Source organism: Pteropus vampyrus, unplaced genomic scaffold, assembly GCF_000151845.1.
Source record: "Pteropus vampyrus isolate Shadow unplaced genomic scaffold, Pvam_2.0 Scaffold137, whole genome shotgun sequence".
NCBI lineage: Eukaryota > Metazoa > Chordata > Mammalia > Chiroptera > Pteropodidae > Pteropus > Pteropus vampyrus.
In genome coordinates, this window is record NW_011888918.1 from 1,552,493 (window position 1) to 1,571,555 (window position 19,063).

The 19,063-nt window shown below is 36.6% G+C and overlaps 1 protein-coding gene across 11 annotated transcripts in view; it reads right to left on the minus strand.

The window, feature by feature from the left end:
- The window catches only part of BCL2L13 (BCL2 like 13), a 90,172-nt gene that overhangs the window by 32,712 nt on the left and 38,397 nt on the right, over positions 1 to 19,063 (minus strand). For 6 of the 11 annotated variants that reach the window (XR_002782200.1, XR_002782201.1, XM_011367784.2 and 3 more), the window contains one exon: positions 9,152 to 9,295. The exons of 2 other annotated variants lie outside the window; for them this stretch is intronic. Coding sequence is in view for 5 of the 9 variants with exons in the window: in XM_011367784.2 (XP_011366086.1) it covers positions 9,152 to 9,295 (144 nt within the window). In the remaining 4 variants the exon portion in view is untranslated. Of the gene's footprint in view, positions 1 to 5,291; positions 5,976 to 9,151; positions 9,296 to 19,063 lie in introns of those variants that run through there. 3 more of the 11 variants (XM_023535170.1, XR_002782202.1, XR_002782199.1) reach the window with 3 other exon arrangements.

Sequence of the window (19,063 nt, forward strand, 5' to 3'; positions counted from 1 at the left end):
AAACCAGACCACCTTCTTACACCACATACAAGAATAAACTCAAAATGGATTAAAGATTTAAATGTAAGACCTGAACCTATAAAACTCCTAGAAGAAAACATAGGCGGGTAAACTCTCTGACACTGCTCTGAGTAATATTTTTTTTTGGCTGTCTCCTTGGACAAGGGAAACAAAAGGGGGGAAAAAAAAAGACTACATCAAACTAAAAAGTTACTGCATAGCACCATCAACAAAACAAAAAGACAACCAACTGAATGGGAGAATATATTTGCCAATGTTATGTCTAATAATGGTTTAATACCTAAAAGTTATAAAACAAAAATACTCATACAACTTAACACCAAAAAATAAACAATCCAATGAAAAAATGAACAGAGGACCTAAATAGACATTTCTCCAAAGAGGACATACAGATGGCCAAAAGACGTATGAAAAGATGTTCAATGTCACCAATCATCAGAGAAATGGAAATTAAAACTATGATGAGATATGACCTCATACCTGTCAAAATGGCTATCATCAGTAAGACAACAAACAAGTTTTGGCAAGGATATGGAAAAAAGGGAATCTTCATGCATTGTTGGTAGGATTGCAAATCAGGACAGCAACCATGGAAAACAGTATGGACATTCCTCAAAAAATTAAAAATAGAACTACCATATGACCCAGGCAAATCCACTTTTGAGTATTTATCCGAAGAAATCCAAAACACTAATTTGAAAAGATATATGCATCCCTATGTTCATTGCAGCATTATTCACAATAGCCACAACATGGAAGCAATCAAGTGCCTATCAACAGAAAATGTGATAAAGAAGAAACTGTACATATATACAATAGACTATTACTCAGTCATAAAAGAGAATGAAATGTTACCATTTGCAACAACATGGATGGACCTAGAGGGTATTATACTAAGTGAAATAAGTTAGAGAAAGACAAATACCACATATGATTTCACTTATGTGTGGAATCTAAAAAACAAAATAAATGAACAAACAAAATAGAAACAAACTGATAGTTCCCAGATGGGAGCGGGGGTTTGGGGACAGGGTGAAAAAGGTGAACAGATTAAGTACAAAACTGGCAGTTACAAAATACGGAGATGTAAAGTAGAGCATAGAGAATACAGTCGATAATATTGTAATAACTATAAATGGTGTCAGGTGGGTACTAGAGTTGTCAGGGACAGGGATATATAAATATCTAATCACTATGCTGTCCACCTGAAACTAATATAATACTGAATATCAACTGTAATTTAATTAAAAAAAATTTTTAAGGATAGAAAGAAAAAATAGGAATGTTCCACATTATATGTCATCAGGAAAATGCAAGTTAAGACAATGAGAGATTTTCCAGGGCAAAATGGCGTATATGATAGAAGCTTCCCTCCTCCCCTCATGACCACATCAAAGTTGAAACAGAAACACAGAGCAAACAGCAAGCAGAGTCACCTGGGGGTCTAGATGAACAGAAGCTCTACAACTAAGGAGAAAAATAAGAAATCACCCTGCAATGATTGGAGGTACAAGGGAGCAAAGACAGGAGGCTGCAAAGCTGCCTGGTCCTGAGTGGCAGAATGGGACAGAGGCTGCAGCAGCTGCAACCGCCTCTAAAAGGGGCCATGTTTGCAACTAGACATTCACAATGACGGACCTGCTCGCTCTGAGCATCAGCGCCCAGTCAGCTCCTCAGCAGACACCAAGTACTTACAGAGGGATACTGAGTTGTCAGAGCGAGGGCCGGAGGTGAGACTTTCTACAGGGCACAAGTGCTGGTGGTATCCTCTGTTGAGCCCTCTCCCCTCCCAGTGTGCAGATGTAGAGCTGCCAAAATTGAAGTGTCATCAAACTGGGAAAAACAGAGGTCACTCAGCCCAGAGGATTCCCTGAAATTCCACTTCCCCCAATTCATGGCCCCACCCAAGCCACATTCCACTGTGTTCTTGGTGAGTCCGGTGACACATGCTGAGCAGCACCAAGACTCACACTGATGGTAGCTGATCTCGGTTTCTGGCGTGGCTTCTTGCGGCAACTATAAGCACAGCTTTGGATTCCTTGCTGAATATTAACAGGTGGCCCCGGAGGGCACAGGCTGGGGTTAAACTTGGCCTGCTGCTGAACCCCTCTCAGGACTGTGCCACTGGACACCTACCACACAAAGCTGCACTAATAAGATGGGAGACTTAGGAGCTTTGCTTATTACTACATAGAAACAGATACAGAAAGGCAGACAAAATGGGAAGACAAAGAAGTTGAAACCATATGAAAGAATAGAACAGAGATCCAGGAATAATGGAGTCAAGCAATCCAATAGATGCAGAGTTCAAAACACTGATTATAAAGATGCTCGATGAAAATAAGGGAAGTGTAGATAAACTCAGGGAGAACTTTAACAAAGAGATAGAAAACATAAAAATGGAAATGGAAATTATAAAAGGGAACCAGTCAGAAATGAAGAACACATTATCTGAGATGAAGAGTATATTAGAGGGAATCAACAGAGTGAAGGAAGAAGATCGAAACACTGATATAGAGGATGGAGAAACCAAGGACACTCAACTAGAATGGCAAGAAAAAAGTAACCAAGAATATAATAATAATTTAGGGAGCCTAAGGGACAAAATTAAAGGAAACAACGTCCGTGTCAGAGAGGCACCTGAAGAGGGATGACAGAAGTTGAAAATCTATTTGAAGAAATAATGATGGGAAACTTCACTAACCTGGAGAAGCTCAGAGAGTCCCCAAAAAAATGAACCCAAAGAGGCCCACACTAAGACACATAATTAAAATGCCAAACGTTAAATACAAAGAGAGAATCTTAAAAGCAGCAAGAGAAAAGCAATTAGTTATTTACAAGGGAGCTCCCATAAGACTAGCAGCTTATTTCTTAAAAGAAACTTTGCAGGACAGAAGGGCTTGGCACAAAATTTTCAAACTGTTGAAAACCCAGGATCTACAAACAACAATACTTTATTCAGCAAAGCTATCATTTAGAATCAAAGGACAGATAAAGAGCTTCCCAGATAAAAATAAGCTAAAGGAATTCATCGACACCAAGCCAGTATTACAGGAATTGTTGGACAGCCTTCTTTAAGAAGAAAAAACATGGATCAAAAACATGAAAATAGGGGGTGGCTCCATAGTGTGGTGGTTAACATGTCTGCTTTACACGCAGAAGGTCCTAAGTTCTTTACACGCAGAAGTGTCCCAGGTGGAGCTATGGACCATATCCCAGGTGCGCCAGGCCCTGGGCGCACCAGGCCCCCTGAGTGCACCAGGGGTGCTAGGCCCTGGGTGCACCAGGCCCCGGATGCATGTCGCGAGCATGTGGGAGGAGATGCCCTGCCTTCAGAGATCCAGTTCTTAAGGGGAAATGGCAACATCCGTAGGTCAGAGGCGGACGTGGAGGTGGGGGGGAATTAAAGAGTGGGGAAAAAAAAACATGAAAAAAGAATGGTAATAACTACATATTTATCAACAAGTTCCTCAAATGGAAAAGAATTAAGTGTTCCAACCAAAGGACAGAGTGGCTGAATAGATAAGAAAACAAGACTTCTACATAGGCTGCCTACAAGAGACTCACTTCAGATTAAAAGACACACAAACTAAAACAAAGGTGATGATAACACTATACTTTCAGGGATTATTTCTATAGTTCATCATAAAACGAAGGTGATGGAAAAGATATTGCCTTGATGGACCTAGAGGGTATTGCGCTGAATGAAGTCAGTCAGATAAAGACAAATACCATACAATTTCACATACATGTGGAATCTAAAGAACAAAATAAAGAACAAAAATGGAAACAAACTCATAGATATAGAGAGTTTGTATCTATGAGTTTTGAAGGCTCAGGCTCATAGATGGGAGTGGGAGTTGGAGGGATGGTGAAAACGGTGAAAAAGGGTAAAGGGATTAAAACGTACAAGTGGATAGATACAAGATAGTCATGAAGATATAAAGTGTAGCATAAGGAAAATAGTCAACAATGTTGTAAAAATATGTAAAGGGGAGAGGAGTACTAAATTTAGTAGGGTGACCACTTTGTGAGTTATATAGATCTCTAATCACTATGCTGTACAACTGAAACTGATATATTATTATATGCCATCTATAATTGACAAAAAAAAATCACTGAATTGTACAATGTAAATATGAGCAACTAATTGTCTATTATACTTCAACAAAGCTGGGGGAAAAAGGCAAAAAAAAAAAAAAAAGAGTGGACAAAAAACAAGATAGGAAACATCTACAACATGCCAAAAGATTCCCTTCTGTTCTTCTCTCCCAAATCCCTCTGCTGCTCTTTGGCCCTAGGCAACCAGTGATCATTTTATTACCATAAAATTGCCTTTTTAAGAGTTTCATATAAGTAATCAAAAAGTCTTTCATTCAAAACATTTTTGATATTTATTCAGGTCACTGAATGTATCAGAAGTTCATTCCTTTTTATTTATTTATTTTTTTTTTAGAGGCAGGGAGGCGGGTGGGTGCCCCCTCCGGTCTGGGGATCCACCTCCCATTGTGCTGCCAGACCCGTGGACCCTTGTGAGCGGAGCTCATAGGCAGGTTGCTTGGGTGATGCCCCCAGGGAGGGCCTGGCCCCAGAGAAAAGGGGAAGAGAAGGGTAAAAAATGAGGGCAGCTCTCCCTTTCCCCCACACCACTGCTGCATGCCAGGCACCGGGGTGGGGGAGGAGACGGACAAACCCTTGTGTTGAGGGCTCACTTTCAATAGATCTCAACGAGGGAGCTGCTCTGCTACGTACGAAACCCCGACCCAGAAGCAGGTCGTCTACGAATGGTTTAGCACCAGGTTCCCCACAAACGTGCAGTGCATGACAGTTCAGTCCTTTTTATTGCTAAGTTGTATTCCATTGTATGGGTATCATAAACTTGTTTATCCATTTACCGGTTGATGGACAGTGGGTTGTCCTGACTTGGAACTATTAAAAATTAATCTATAAAATTTAATAAACAAAAAATGAGATACCACTATGCACCTATTAGAATGGCCAAAATCTGGAACACTGACAACACAAATGCTGACAAGAATGTGGAGCAACAGGAACTCTCATTCATTGCTAGTGAGAATGCAAAATGGTACAGCCACGTTGGAAGACAGCTTGGTGGTTTCTTACAAAATTAAACATTCTCTTACTAAATTGTACTCTTTAGTATTTACACAAAGGAGTTAAAAACTTATATCCAAACAAAAAACCTGCACACAGACTTTTGCACTTTGTTTCACCCTGACGTCACGTTCAAGTGGCTGAAGACAAACACATTACCTGTGAAAATCATAGGACAGACTTTATATAATAGACATGCAACATCAAGTAGCCAAATGAGTCTTCTCTGGAAGAGTGCCCTAATGGTTTTAAGAGCTGTCAATGTAGTGTTTAACACAAAGTAAAGGTAATTCATGCTGACACTTTGTATTAGAGGAAACAGTTTCACCAACTGACCGAAAAGCAATCTCTCGGTTTTAAACAGCAAAAAACAAGTGTTGCTTAGACCCGATAATGTAAAATACAGACTGGGCATTCAAATTTAGAGAGAAAAACACATTTTAAATATTAACAAATTAGTTATCCATATTATTTCTCTTTTCTTTAACACACATATTTTAGTTGAATAAAATACTTCCTCCGTAACAAATTATAATCAACAAACTTTGATGCACTACATCATAATAAAATTAAAAATCAAAAAAGGAATACATAACATTTGCTACAGTTTTCTTCTTCCTTTACAAGCATCATATAGGAAAAGAAGGTTCCTGGGCAGAGCTACCCATAATCAACAGCAATGGCAATGACAATGGCAGTAGAAAATTGAGGGGCTGGAACATGTACCTGCCTCATTCTCTATCCACAATGGAGGTATGGAGAAGACTCTTTCTTTCAGATGCACAACATGAATCAGGAGAGAGTAGTTCAAGAGGTAGGTCGCAACTATGACAGCCCTTCTGCACAAGAAGATGGGCAGATTATGGTTGATGTGGAAATGCACACCAGCAGAGACTAAAGCTTTCAGTCAGAAGTTGTAAAAGGATAAAGAAGTTAATGCTTTGAAGAAACGTGTAAAATTTGTGTCTGACTGGTCCCATAGACCTGTAAATATTCCTAAAAAGTTCTACTTCAGGAAAGTTGAATGCTCTGTTTCTTTAAGCATGAGGAAAAGTAGAGCATGAGAAAAGGGGGTGTTTTCTCTGTAGAATCTCTTAAGGTGTTCATTCCACCTCTCTTCCTTTCTCATGTTTTAGCTTTGGGGCTAAGCAGTTATCTTAAAAAGGGCTGAGCAAACCTTCTGCCAGGACCCACTAAGGGAAAGAAAAGTCCCTGGAAAAGCACGTGACCTGTGAAATAGTGTATTGTCAGAGTAGTTTATTTGAACTATAAGCATGATCCAACTTACCACCCTATTTTTACATATCCAAGTCCCAGTAACTTTCAAATTCAGTATTTTATTCAAAGTCTTGAGGCAATTTACTAACCTCATTCCCTTTTTGGCCTATTAGACACTTTTAAATTTCCTAAATGATTTTACTATTGTTTAGAAACTTTCAAGGGCCTCTTTTCTGCAAATGCCACCTATTTATAACTTTGTCAATAATGATACTGTCTTTTTTCATACCACCACACTTAGTTTTAATCTTACATGAACTACCCTCTCTCTCCTAAGACAAGAACAGGTTAGTAAATGATATAAAAGCTTTGTTGTTTCGTTTTGATTTTCAAGAGCTTCCCTAAGTTTGAATTTGTATTCATTAAAAAAAAAACAAAAAAAACAAGACACTAGAAAAAATATCCTGAGCAATAAAAAATTATTTTATATAAATAATTATTTTATATATGTAAGAAGTAATAATAGGAATTAAGAGGGAGATATTGCTCCATATGATGCAGAGATTAAACATTTTTGAGACATCTGGAAATCTGAATACTAATAGGACATTTGATATGAAGAAATAATTTTTAATTTTTGATGTGATAATGGTATTGATCAAAAATAAACAAAGAGCCTTTATTTTTTTAGATAGAAATACTAAATTTTTTTATAGATAAAATTATATAATGTCTGGATTTTGCTTCAAAATAATATTAAGAGGGAAAGTAATCAGGCCGTGAATAAAGCATAACTGGCAATGAGTTAATGATTATTAGGGCTAAGTGACTGGGGTTGATTATACTATCTTGTCCATTTTCATGTATGTTTAAAATTCTCCAAAATAAGACTTTTTTAAAAAGTAAGTAATATAAAAGAATTAAGAAATAAAAATCTACTGTAACCTCTTTCAAAACATAAAAGGGTATTATGAACAGCTCTAAGTCAACAAAATTGAAAATTTAGGGATAATATCCTAAAAAATTATCAAAAATTGGCAAGAAAAAACAGAAATCTTTCCTCAAAGGAAATACCATGTGGTTTTACAGGCATGATGTATGAAGCAAAGCACAAATAATTTAAATCTCACATAAACCATTCCCAAGTAGAGAAAGAGAGAAAACATTCTTCCCAACTCTAACTTCTTTTATGAAGCCAGCATACCTTGAAAATCAAGACCAAACAAAAATAATAGGCCTCATTCATTGAGATTGATACAACTAAATGGTGAAACAATTAAAAGCACTCATTTCAACAAAAGGAAAAGGCAAGAATGCCTACTAACATTATGTCTATTATTATTGTACTGGAGATCCTGATTAGTGAAATAAAATTTTTAAAAAGATAGACTCATCAAAGAAAAAATCTGTCATTATTCAACAGACAGAGTACTTTTCTATGTAGAAAACCCAAGGGTACCTAGAAATAATCATAATTAATAAGAGAGTTTAACAAATTTGCTGGATATAAAATCAATATGGAATGCACTCAATCTGACAAAGATATCAGATGCTGATACTGGGTGAAACTGGTTGAATGGTATATGGGAGCACTTTATAACACTTTTGTAAATCTAAAATTATTCCAAAATAATCTTATTTTAATAAATGATTTTAAAAATAAGTCTGATAACATTAAATGTTAGGGAAGATGTAGAGCAACGAAAATTCTTATATATTGCTGACAAAGTTTAAGCTGGAAAACCACTTTGGAAAACACTTTGGCATTATCTTGTAAACTCGAATATGTCTATACTCTTGGACCCAGAAATTCTACTCCCAAGTATATACACAGAGCAGCTCTTGTACATATGTGTAAGAATGTTCATAACAACATGTTTACAATAGCAAAAAAGTGAAAATGTCTACTGATAAGGTAATAGATAAATTGGGACATATTTACAAGATGGAATACCAAACACCTGCCAACACATCAAACTAGATCATGCATTCTCAACGGCGATGATTTTAAAGGTCAAGTGGTTTGAAGAGGTGGGGGAAATCTTAGATATTACAATGGCTTGTGGTCCTCCAACAGGCCACAGTAGACAGACTTGTATCTGTGGTATTAAAATTTCAAGGAGGGAGAAGGGAGATGATTAGGATAAGAATGTCTAAAAATGACCTTTTAGGGGCATGATAATGAATAAAAAGGTTGAGAAACGATGACCTAGATAAATCTCAAGAATATAACGTTGAGTGAAAAAAGCAAGTTACAGAAAAAATACACAGAACATGACATTATTTAAATAAAGTTCAAAATATACAAAATAATATATTGTCTAGGGATATATATGTGCGTGTGTGTGTGTATGTAAACTATATATGTGCATGTGTGTGTGTGTGTGTGTGTGTGTGTAAACTATAATTTAAAAAAATAGGAGTTACCCTTGTGAAGTAGATAGAAGCATGCTGAAATCTAGGAGGGGCACATTAAGAAAATTCAAGAGTGCTGTCTGTGTTCTTAAACCGGGATAATAGATACATAGGTGTTAATTTCATTATTCCTTAATCCTTAGTTTTTAACATATTTAGTATGAAATGTTTCATAATTAGAACTACTTAAAAGTATCACATGTCAATTTACTATAGGTAAAATCTTAGTAGTTTAACTTAAAATGTAGAATAGCCTTTCCATTGATCATCATGTAATCAGTATTAAATATTAAATGATAATATTAAATCTATGCTGTTAAAACCGACATCCACAAGGGCTTATTTTTTAAAGAAAAAATTTTTTAAAAAATACAGTTCATACCCAGCCACCTTGCTGAATGATGTACTCTGCTGCATAGTCCTCCAAATAAGTCACACCAAACTGCAGCAAATCGCTCACAGATTCTTGACCACGTCTTGTCAACTCCAAAAGCACTTGTCGTAGCAAAACCAGAGGCACCAAAATCTTCAAAGCAAAATGAGAGAGTAAAAACACAAACTGGAACTCTTATAATGCATTTTATATGTTCGACTACAAAAGAGTTATACTCAGATGCATCATTATGGAATTTCATTTTTATTACAATAAGGTAAAAAAAACACTGACCCCTACTGGAATTTTTGTGACTAATGCATATAACATTTTATACTACGGGCTGTTAGAAATAATTATAATATGAAAATAATTGGGCGTGTGTGTGTGTGTGTGTATATGTATGTGAAACAACACAGAAAATTCACTGAAGCATTATTTATAATAGCAAAACCCTGGAAACAACCCAACAGGGACTGGTTAAACAAATTTTGGTCATCCAGTAAAATATCATACAGTTGTTAAAAAGAATTAGATTGTTCACTGCCCAATCACCAAAATTTACTTTCAATGAAAACAGATAGACCTTAGTGTGTACAGTAATGGTACCATTTGTGTAAATAAAACAAAACAAACATATACATACACATATGTTTGTATAATCCTATAGTATCTCTGGGGAATTATACAATAAACTGATAATAGTGATAGCCTAAGAAGAGAACTAGGTGACTGGTGACAAGAGTGGGAAAATACTTTTCAATGTATATCTTTCTGTAATTTTTACATTTTGTGCCATGTTTTTATTATCTATTTGAAAATAAGAACTTTCAAACTGATGAGCAACCTTATAAAAGTCATCAAAAACGAAAGAAGGCATTATTGTCATTCCTAATAACCTTGGGCTCAATATTTTAAAATCATTAAAATTTAAGACTGACTAGAGTCCCTTGCCTTCCAAAAAAATTGCATTTTGGAAAAAAAAGTATTTTCGGTTAAATATTTATATGCAATCTCTTTTGTCTAAAACATCAAAAGATTTCCACATGACTGAAAAAGGAATGCAAAAGGAAATGAAAACAATTCCAATTCTTTGTTATTGAATTGCCAAGGTAATAATATCAGGAATTACAAAATATTTTTGCAGAAGAAGGCAAACAAAAAAGGCAATGAGTTTATATTCATAGTAATATTCTCTGGATTTTAAGTAAAAGCAGCCCTTGATCAAAGTCAGAAAGAATGCAACAAACACATATCTTCTTTTTGATACTCTAAAAGAACTCCAGCCCAAAATATATTTAAAACCTCTTCCTAGCACTAATGTTTACATTAGGCTTTTTTTCATAATCAGAAAACCTGTCTGATTTTAAAACTAGTATAAAAACAAAAACAAAAAACTTGTTCATCTAGCCCCAGTATTTTGTCTTAGCAGAAGCAGTAAGGGACAGCTTGTGAATTAGCCTTGTTGATTCGAATCAGATCAACTTCAAAGGCCTGGGATGTTCTGTACCTCAAAACATTCTGATTTCCCATAACAACCTACTAACATGCAACATTTTAAATTATTCATGTTCATGCTCTATTACCTCTTAGGGAAATGGGTTGCAAACATTTTATACTTGTTATATACATTTTATACTTGTAAAATAATACTTTTATTTGTTCAAAATTTACCTCCTTCATATCAAAAAGTAGATGTTCTAGTTCTACTATATAATAATCTAGAGATAAATCTGTAATCCTTTCACTACTGTTTTAATTTTAGTACTTAAACATATTACTGCTCATTCACTATATTTTTTAGGTTGAACTCTACTAATCTTTTAGTCCATTCTTCAATGCCTTCATTGCTTTGATCATTTAAATTATCCGTTCCTGTATCTTCTCCATGCCAATTATATCTTTCTCGAAATGCAGTAACCAGAGTGCAGAAACTTCATTTCAGAGGACTAACATTTTCTATTTGTTTGATAATACTCTTGGTGGTACATTATTATGTCCATTTTACCTATATGAGATACTATTTTCAAGAGAACTATATGATGACTTCCAGGCCCACTATCTTCTAAATATAGTATAGATTATCTTTATACAGTTAAACCCACTTGCCCTCTAATTTTCGTGATCAAAGTTTCATGAATTATTTCTACAAGTGATCCCCACCAACGCTGCATTTTACTACCCACAAGGATTTTATATCTTCTGTACACCTGATAACTTTTTGTACTCCCCATTCCCATAGTATTAATAAAAATGTTAAAACAAAACTGGATTCCCAAACACCTACTCCTATTAGGCCCCACTATTCATATCTCTAGGACTAAAATGCATCCAGAAACATCTTACCCTTTGAATTCCTTTCCATAAGTCATTTCCTTACTGGATAATAACCTCCACAATACACATAAACTTTTTTTTCCAATAACTTTTGCAATGGAATGCTAACGTACTTCTGACCATCAAAAAGGATTATCTACACTGCCTGTCTCCTCATATGTGCCAATGTGGAGTCTCCTTCCAATAGTTTAGGCTCAGCTAACAACATTATCCTTTTGTTAAAGACTATATGAGCCTACCTGGTATAGAAATAAGCATACCAAAAATCTCCAAGGGTAGAACAGATATTTGTGATGACTAATTACATAGTTTGGTCTATCAATCTACTATTTAACCCTTCTATGCCCTAACAATTCTAATAAACATAACAAATTTTATCTATACCTAATGCATTGATTAGGTTTAAATGTCTATGGCCTATCTGCTTCAAAATATAATTTAAGAGACAACCAGATATTATTATGTATCACACAATGTAACGAAAGAGGAAATAGGGAACACCAATGAAGTATTCTTGCCAAAAAATTAAACCTGAATATGACCTTGGCCTCTAGAACCACCCCTTGAGAACCACCTGAAAACTAGCTGAACATAACTACTACAACTAAGGATATAAAGAAGTCATGTTGAGACTGGTAGGAGGGGTGAAATGTGAAATAGACTGGTTACCAACCCATGTGCACTGACTAAGAATCAGGAGGGATGTCTCGGCTGCAGAGTTCCCCTCTGAGAAGTGAGGAGTCCCAGTCCAGCCACACACCAGGCTACCCAGCCCAAAGCTCAATGCAGGTAAGAGGAGTCCCCACAACATCTTATTGTAAAAACTAGAAGAAATTCCGTCTTGGTGAGATGGAGGGCTGCTTAAGATTGATGCATTATCTTAAAGGGCCTGAACAAAAACTCACTTGCTCACAAACACTTGCCCTAAGCTCGAGTGAAGAAACAGCAGCTCCAAAAGCTAGGAGAGGAACTGAACTGTCTGCCTTCAGGGCGAGGGGCAGAAGTGCTGGCAGGCACCATTGTTCCTTTGTGGAGCCCCTCCCCCATACAGCTGACAGGCAGGTGCTTTGTTCCTATATAGAGTTCTCCCCCTACTCATCTTGCTGGTGCCAAATCTGAGTCTCCATGCTGGCTAACACCGCTCCCCAATTCTACAGATTCGCTGAGGCCCCATCCTGCCTAACTTACGCACCAGCCCAATTCTCTTTTGACTGCTATTCCTCACAAGCAGGAGGCCTCAGCCCACGCTAAAGATGTTCCTAAAATCTCTCGAAGGTCCACAAACCGCAAACAAACAGCAGCTGACCTCAGTATACCTTTTGCTAGGTGACCCAGGCCCAACGCTAGAGGCAGCCAGCTTCGGTTTGGAATATAGCCTCTCCCATGTGCCTCAGAGCCCAGCGCAGGCAGCTACTAAATGTGGGTCACTTTGTAGTACCTACCAGCTGACCGTGGGCTATGCATAGGAAGCAGTTGGGATAGGAATCCAGCAGAGCTTCTCCCAAGAGGCCCCAAAACCAACAAACCAAGTGACCAGCTTCAGACCACACCACAGCACAACTCGAACAAATCCCGCTCCATGGGATTAGTCACTGCACAACAGTTCATCCTCTCCAGGCATGTCCAGTCCTCACAGCCAGGCAGCCTGAGAGTCAATCCCAACCACTAATGTACCAACAGCAATCAAGGCTCAACTACAACAGGAAGGCACACACAACCCAAACAAGGGACACCCCTGTAGCACTCGGCTCAGGTGACCATGGGGTCTGTGCCACTGGACCCCATGGGACACCTACCATATAAGGCTGCTCTGCCAAGAAAAAGAACTAAATAAAATGTAGGCAAACAATCTACCAGATACAGAGTTCAAAACATTGCTCCTAAGGATGTTCAAAGAACTTAGGGGAAAAATAGATGAAGTCATTGGGAACTTAACACACAGAAATAGAAACCATAAAAAGAACCAATCAAAAATGAAGAATACAGTAAATGAACTAAATAATACATTAGATGGAATTGACAACAATTTAGATGAAGCAGAGAACAGAATCAGGGATCTGGAAGACAAGGTAGCAAAAAACAGTGAATTGTAATAACAAAAAAAGAAAAACAAAAAAATATTAAGATAGTTTAAGAGACCTCTGGGACAACATTGAGCTTAACTTTACTTACATCATAGGGTATCAGAGGAGAAGAGAGAGTGCACAAAGCAGCTGCTGGAGCTCCTTGCAAGAGGAGGGGGAGAGATGAAGGTGTGGTGACTTCCCTGAACAACCCTGACTAGAAGTGCCGGGACTTCTACGCAGCCAGCAGCAGGGCCCAGACATCAGGGCAGAAAGCAGAGAAGCGGGACGGGACCGCAGAAAACAACAGTTGATTTTTACCGGCCCCAGTTGCAAAATTGAGGCTGAGCTGCAGACCCCAACCCCCAACCCAGAGGGGCCCTCCCCCCGTACCCTCCAAGACCAAAATCACAAAGCCCCAGGGGAATCTGAACAAACACTAGCAAAACTGTTGCTAACACTGACAGGGACTGAAACTGAGAGTTGAGAGTGTGATTAAATTTCTACAAGAAAATTAAAAAAACATTATTTAGGCTTTAAATAAAGCAGGAATCCAAGAGGCTTAGAAGCCACCTACTGGAAATCGAAAGAAAAGTGCCTCCTTTGTAGCAGGCTAAAGAGACTTAACACACTATTTATTATATAAAGACATTTATACAATAAATCTTCTTTCTGGGGGGGGAAAAGAGCAGAATACACTTCCATTAATGCCCAGGCAGAGAAATAGTCCATTAAACACCATGAACAACCAAGGTGACAAAGTATCTCAGAAAGAGAAAAACTCCAGAAAATAAGCTTACAGACATAGAAATATGCTACTTAAATGACAGAGAATTCAGGATGATACTTCTGAAAAAAACTCAACGAATTCCAAAACGAGTCATATCAACAATTTCAGGTATTGAAAAAACAACTAGATGAGCAGAGCAAGGAGATTGAAACCCTCAAGAAGAACAGAATAGATATTCTGGAGATAAAAAACACACTGCAAGAGTTGAAAAATGAAATAGCAAGCTTGGGAAATAGAGACGACCAAATGGAGGAAATGATCAGTGATATCAAATACAGAAATCTAGAAATAAATCAGAAGGAAGAAGAGAGAAACCAAAGAATGAAAAATAATGGAAGAGAAATACAAGAACTAGCTGATACTAACAGGGGAGGAAACATAAGAATAATGGGCATTATAGTAGGCGAGAAAAATGAGCAGGGACTAGAAAGCATTTTCAGACAAATAGTGGATGAAAATTTCCCAAATTTAAGGAATGAGTTGGAGCTTGGAATTCAAGAAGTCAACAGAACATTCAATTATCTTACCCAAAAAGGCCTTCACCAAGACACGTTGTATTAAAGTTATCAAAAATCAACGACAAAGATAGAATTCTCAGGGCAGCCCAGGAGGAGAAAACGGTAACTTATAAAGGAAAGCCTATTAGATTATCATCGGACATCTCAGCGCAGACCTTATAAGCCAGAAAGGAATGGAATCAAATATTTAAACAATTAAGTGAAAGGAACTACCAGCCTAGTATAATGTATCAAGCTAAGCTCTCCTTTAGATATGAAGGAGAAACTAAGACCTTTCCATACATACAAAAATTGAAGGAATTCTCCACTACGAGGCCTGTACTACAGGAAATACTGAAAGGGGTCAGCTCTTAAAACAAAATAAAAACAACAACAACAAAAATACATAATTAGGAGTAAAGTGACTATCAGGCAAACAGAAGCAGAGGAGTCCAATCCTTAGTAAGAATAGGGCATTATAAGCTTAAATAAGAAGAGATTTCCTATAGCAAGATAGTAATGAATGTTCAGCATACATAGGGATGAACTGAGATAACGATGACTGAATAGGGGAGGATTCAAAGATCCAAATTCACAAAGAGGAGTGGAGATAGAACATACGCAGAAGAAAATGGACAGCTGCATATATATAACTATCCTTTTCATAATTGTAATGGCAACCACACACAGAAGATTCAGAACTGAAATATATAACATAAAACAAGAAGAACTACAGGCAAAACCCACAAAAGCCAACCAAAATAAGGAAAACAGAAACACAAGGACAAGAAAGCAATGGAAACACCGAGCTGCCAGAAAGCAAAAGATAAAATGGCTATAAGAAGACCACATATTTTAATAATCACCCTAAATGTGAATGGACTGAACTCACCAATAAAAAGACAGAGAGTTGCAGAATGGATCAAAAACCAAAACCCAACCATATGCTGCCTCCAGGAGACACATTTCAGCTCTAAAGACAAATATAGACTCAAAGCGAAAGGGTAGAAATGATATTTCAAACTAATGGCATTCAGAGAAAAGTAGGAGTAGCAGTACTAATATCAGATGAAATAGACTTCAAATAAAAAAGGTAAAGAAAGATACTGAAGGACACTTCATAATGATAAAGGGAATCATGCATCAAGAAGACATTACACTTATTAATATCTATGCTCCCAATCAAGGAGCCCTGAAATATGTAAAGCATTTACTAACAGAACTAAAGGGAGAAACAGACCAAAACACTATGGTTGTAGGGGACCTAAATACCCCACTGTTGGATATGGCCAGATCATTCACAAAATCAATAAGGAAATAACATCCTTAAATGACACTTTAAACCAACTGTTGGATATGGCCACTGTTGGATATGGCCAGATCATTCAGAAAATCAATAAGGAAATAACATCCTTAAATGACACTTTAAACCAACTGTACATAACTGACATTCCATCCCAAAACAGCTGTTTATACCTTCTTCTCTAGTGCACATGGAACATTCTGAAGGATCGACCACATACTGGGACACAGAGATAGCCTCAACAAATATAAGAGGGTTGAAATCATACCAACCATATTCTCTGATCACAATGCTTTGAAGCTAGAGATCAAACAGAAAGCAGGAAGAACCACAAATACATGGAGATTAAACAACATGCTACTGAAGAATAACTGAGTCAGGGAAGAAATAAAAAGAGAAATCAGGAGTTACATAGAAATGAATGATAATGATAGTACAACATATCAAAACTTTTAGGACACGGCAAAAGTGGTCATAAGAGGAAAGTTCTTATCATTACAGGCCTATCTCCAAAAACAAGAATGAGCCCAAATAAACAATCTAATGCTTCATCTCAAAAAACTAGAAAAGAACAAATGAGGCCTAAAGTCAGTAGAAGGAAAGAAATAATCAAAATTAGAGCAGAAATAAATGAAATTGAAAACAAAAAAAAGAAAAAAGAAAAAAGAAATATAACAAAGAGCTGGTTCTTTGAGTAGATTAACAAAATTGAAACACCCCTGGCTAGATTCACTAAAGAAAAAAGAGAAAGGATACAAATAAACAAAATCAGGGATGAAAGAGGGGAAATTACAACTGACATCACAGAAATACAAAGGATCATGCAAGAATACTATGAAAAAGTATATAATAACAAATTTAATAACCTAGAAGAAATGGACCAGTACTTAGAAAAATACAATCTTCCTAGACTAAATCAAGATGAACTGGAAAATCTAAATAGACCCATCAGCAGTATGGAAATTGAGACAATCATCAAAAACCTACCAAAGAGTAAAAGTCCAGGACCAAATGGCTTCACCAGTGAATTCTACTAAACATTCAAAGAAGATTTAATACCTATTCTCCTCAAACTCTTCCCAAAAATTGAAGAGGAGGCAATACTTTCCAATTCATTTTATAAGGCCAATATTACTCTGATACCAAAACCTGGTAAAGATAATACACAAAAAGAAAACTACAGACCAATATCTCTCATGAACACAGATGCAAAAATAAGATACTTATCCTAAATAAGATACTAGCAAACTGAATAAAGCAACATATTAAAAAGATTATATACCACAATCAAGGGGGCTTCATCCCAAAGGCACAAGGATGGTTCATCATACTCAAATCAATTAATGTGATACACTACATAAACAAATTAAAAAATAAGAATCCTGTGATCATATCAATAGATGCAGAAAAAGCCTTCAACAAGATACAGCATCCATTTATGATCAAAACACTTAACAAAATCGGTAGAGAAGGAAAGTACCTTAACATAATAAAGGCCATATATGATAAACCCTCAGTAAACATTATATTTAATGGTGAAAAACTAAAAACCTTCCCTGTAAGATCAGGAACAAGGCAAGACTGTCCACTATCGCCACTATTATTCAATATAACATTGGAGGTCCTAGCGAGAGCACAGAAAAGAGAAAGATAAAAATGCACCCAAATAGGAAATGAAGAAGTCTGTCACTATTTGCGGATGACATGATTCTCTATGTAGAAAACCCTAAAGACTCCACAAGAACACTACTAGAAACAATAATCAAATACTGTAAAGTTTCTGGATACGAAATCAATGTTCAAAATTCTATAGTGTTCCTATACTCTAATAAGGAATTGTCAGAAAAAATGGAAAAAGAATTCCTTTTGCAATTGCAACAAAAAGAATAAAATACCTAGGAAGAAATCTAACAAAACATATGAAGGACCTATATAATGATAACTACAAGTCCCTATTAAAGATACAAAGAAATGGAAAGAGATTCCATGTTCTTAGATCGGAACAAACAACATAGTTAAAATGACCATATTACCCAAAGCATTATACAAACTCAATGCAATCCCCATCAAAATCTCATCGGCATTTTTTAAAGAAATAGAACAAAAAATCATCAGATTTGTATGAAGCACAAAAGACCCAGAATTGCCAAAATCATCCTGAGAAAAAAGAAAGAGGCTGGGGGCATTACTCTGCCCGACTTCAAATTATACTACAAAGCGACAATAATCAAAACAGCATGGCATTGGCAGAAAAACAGACACACGGACCAGTGGAACAGAATCAAGAGTCCAGAAGTAAACCCATATTTATATGAGCAAATAATTTCGACAAAAAAGCCAAAAACATACAGTGGAGAAAGGAAAACCTCTTCAATAAATGGTGCTGGGAAAACTGGAAAGCCACCTGCAAAAGAATGAAACTAGACTGTTATCTATCACCACACATCAAAATTAACTCAAAATGACCGGAATCAATAAAATGCATAGAAGAAAACATGGGAACTAAACTCAAGGACCTTGGACTTAAAGAGGATTTTATGAATTTGACCTCAAAGGCAAGGGAGGTAAAAGCAAAAATAAATCAATGGGACTACATCAAACTAAAAAGCTTTTGCTCAGCAAAAGAAATCCTCAACAAGGTAAAGAGACAACCATCCAAATGGTAAGACGTATTTGCGAGCAATGCTTCCGATAAGGGCCTAATATCCAAAATATACAAAGAACTCGTACGACTCAATAACAAAAAAATAAATGATCCAATCAAAAAAGGGGCAGAGGACCTGAACAGACACTTCTCCCTAGAGGACATACAAATGGACAACAAATACATGAAAAGATGCTCAACATCACTAGCTATTAAGGAAATGCAAATCAAAACCACAATGAGGTACCATCTCACACCTGCTAGAATAGCTATCATCAAGAGGACAA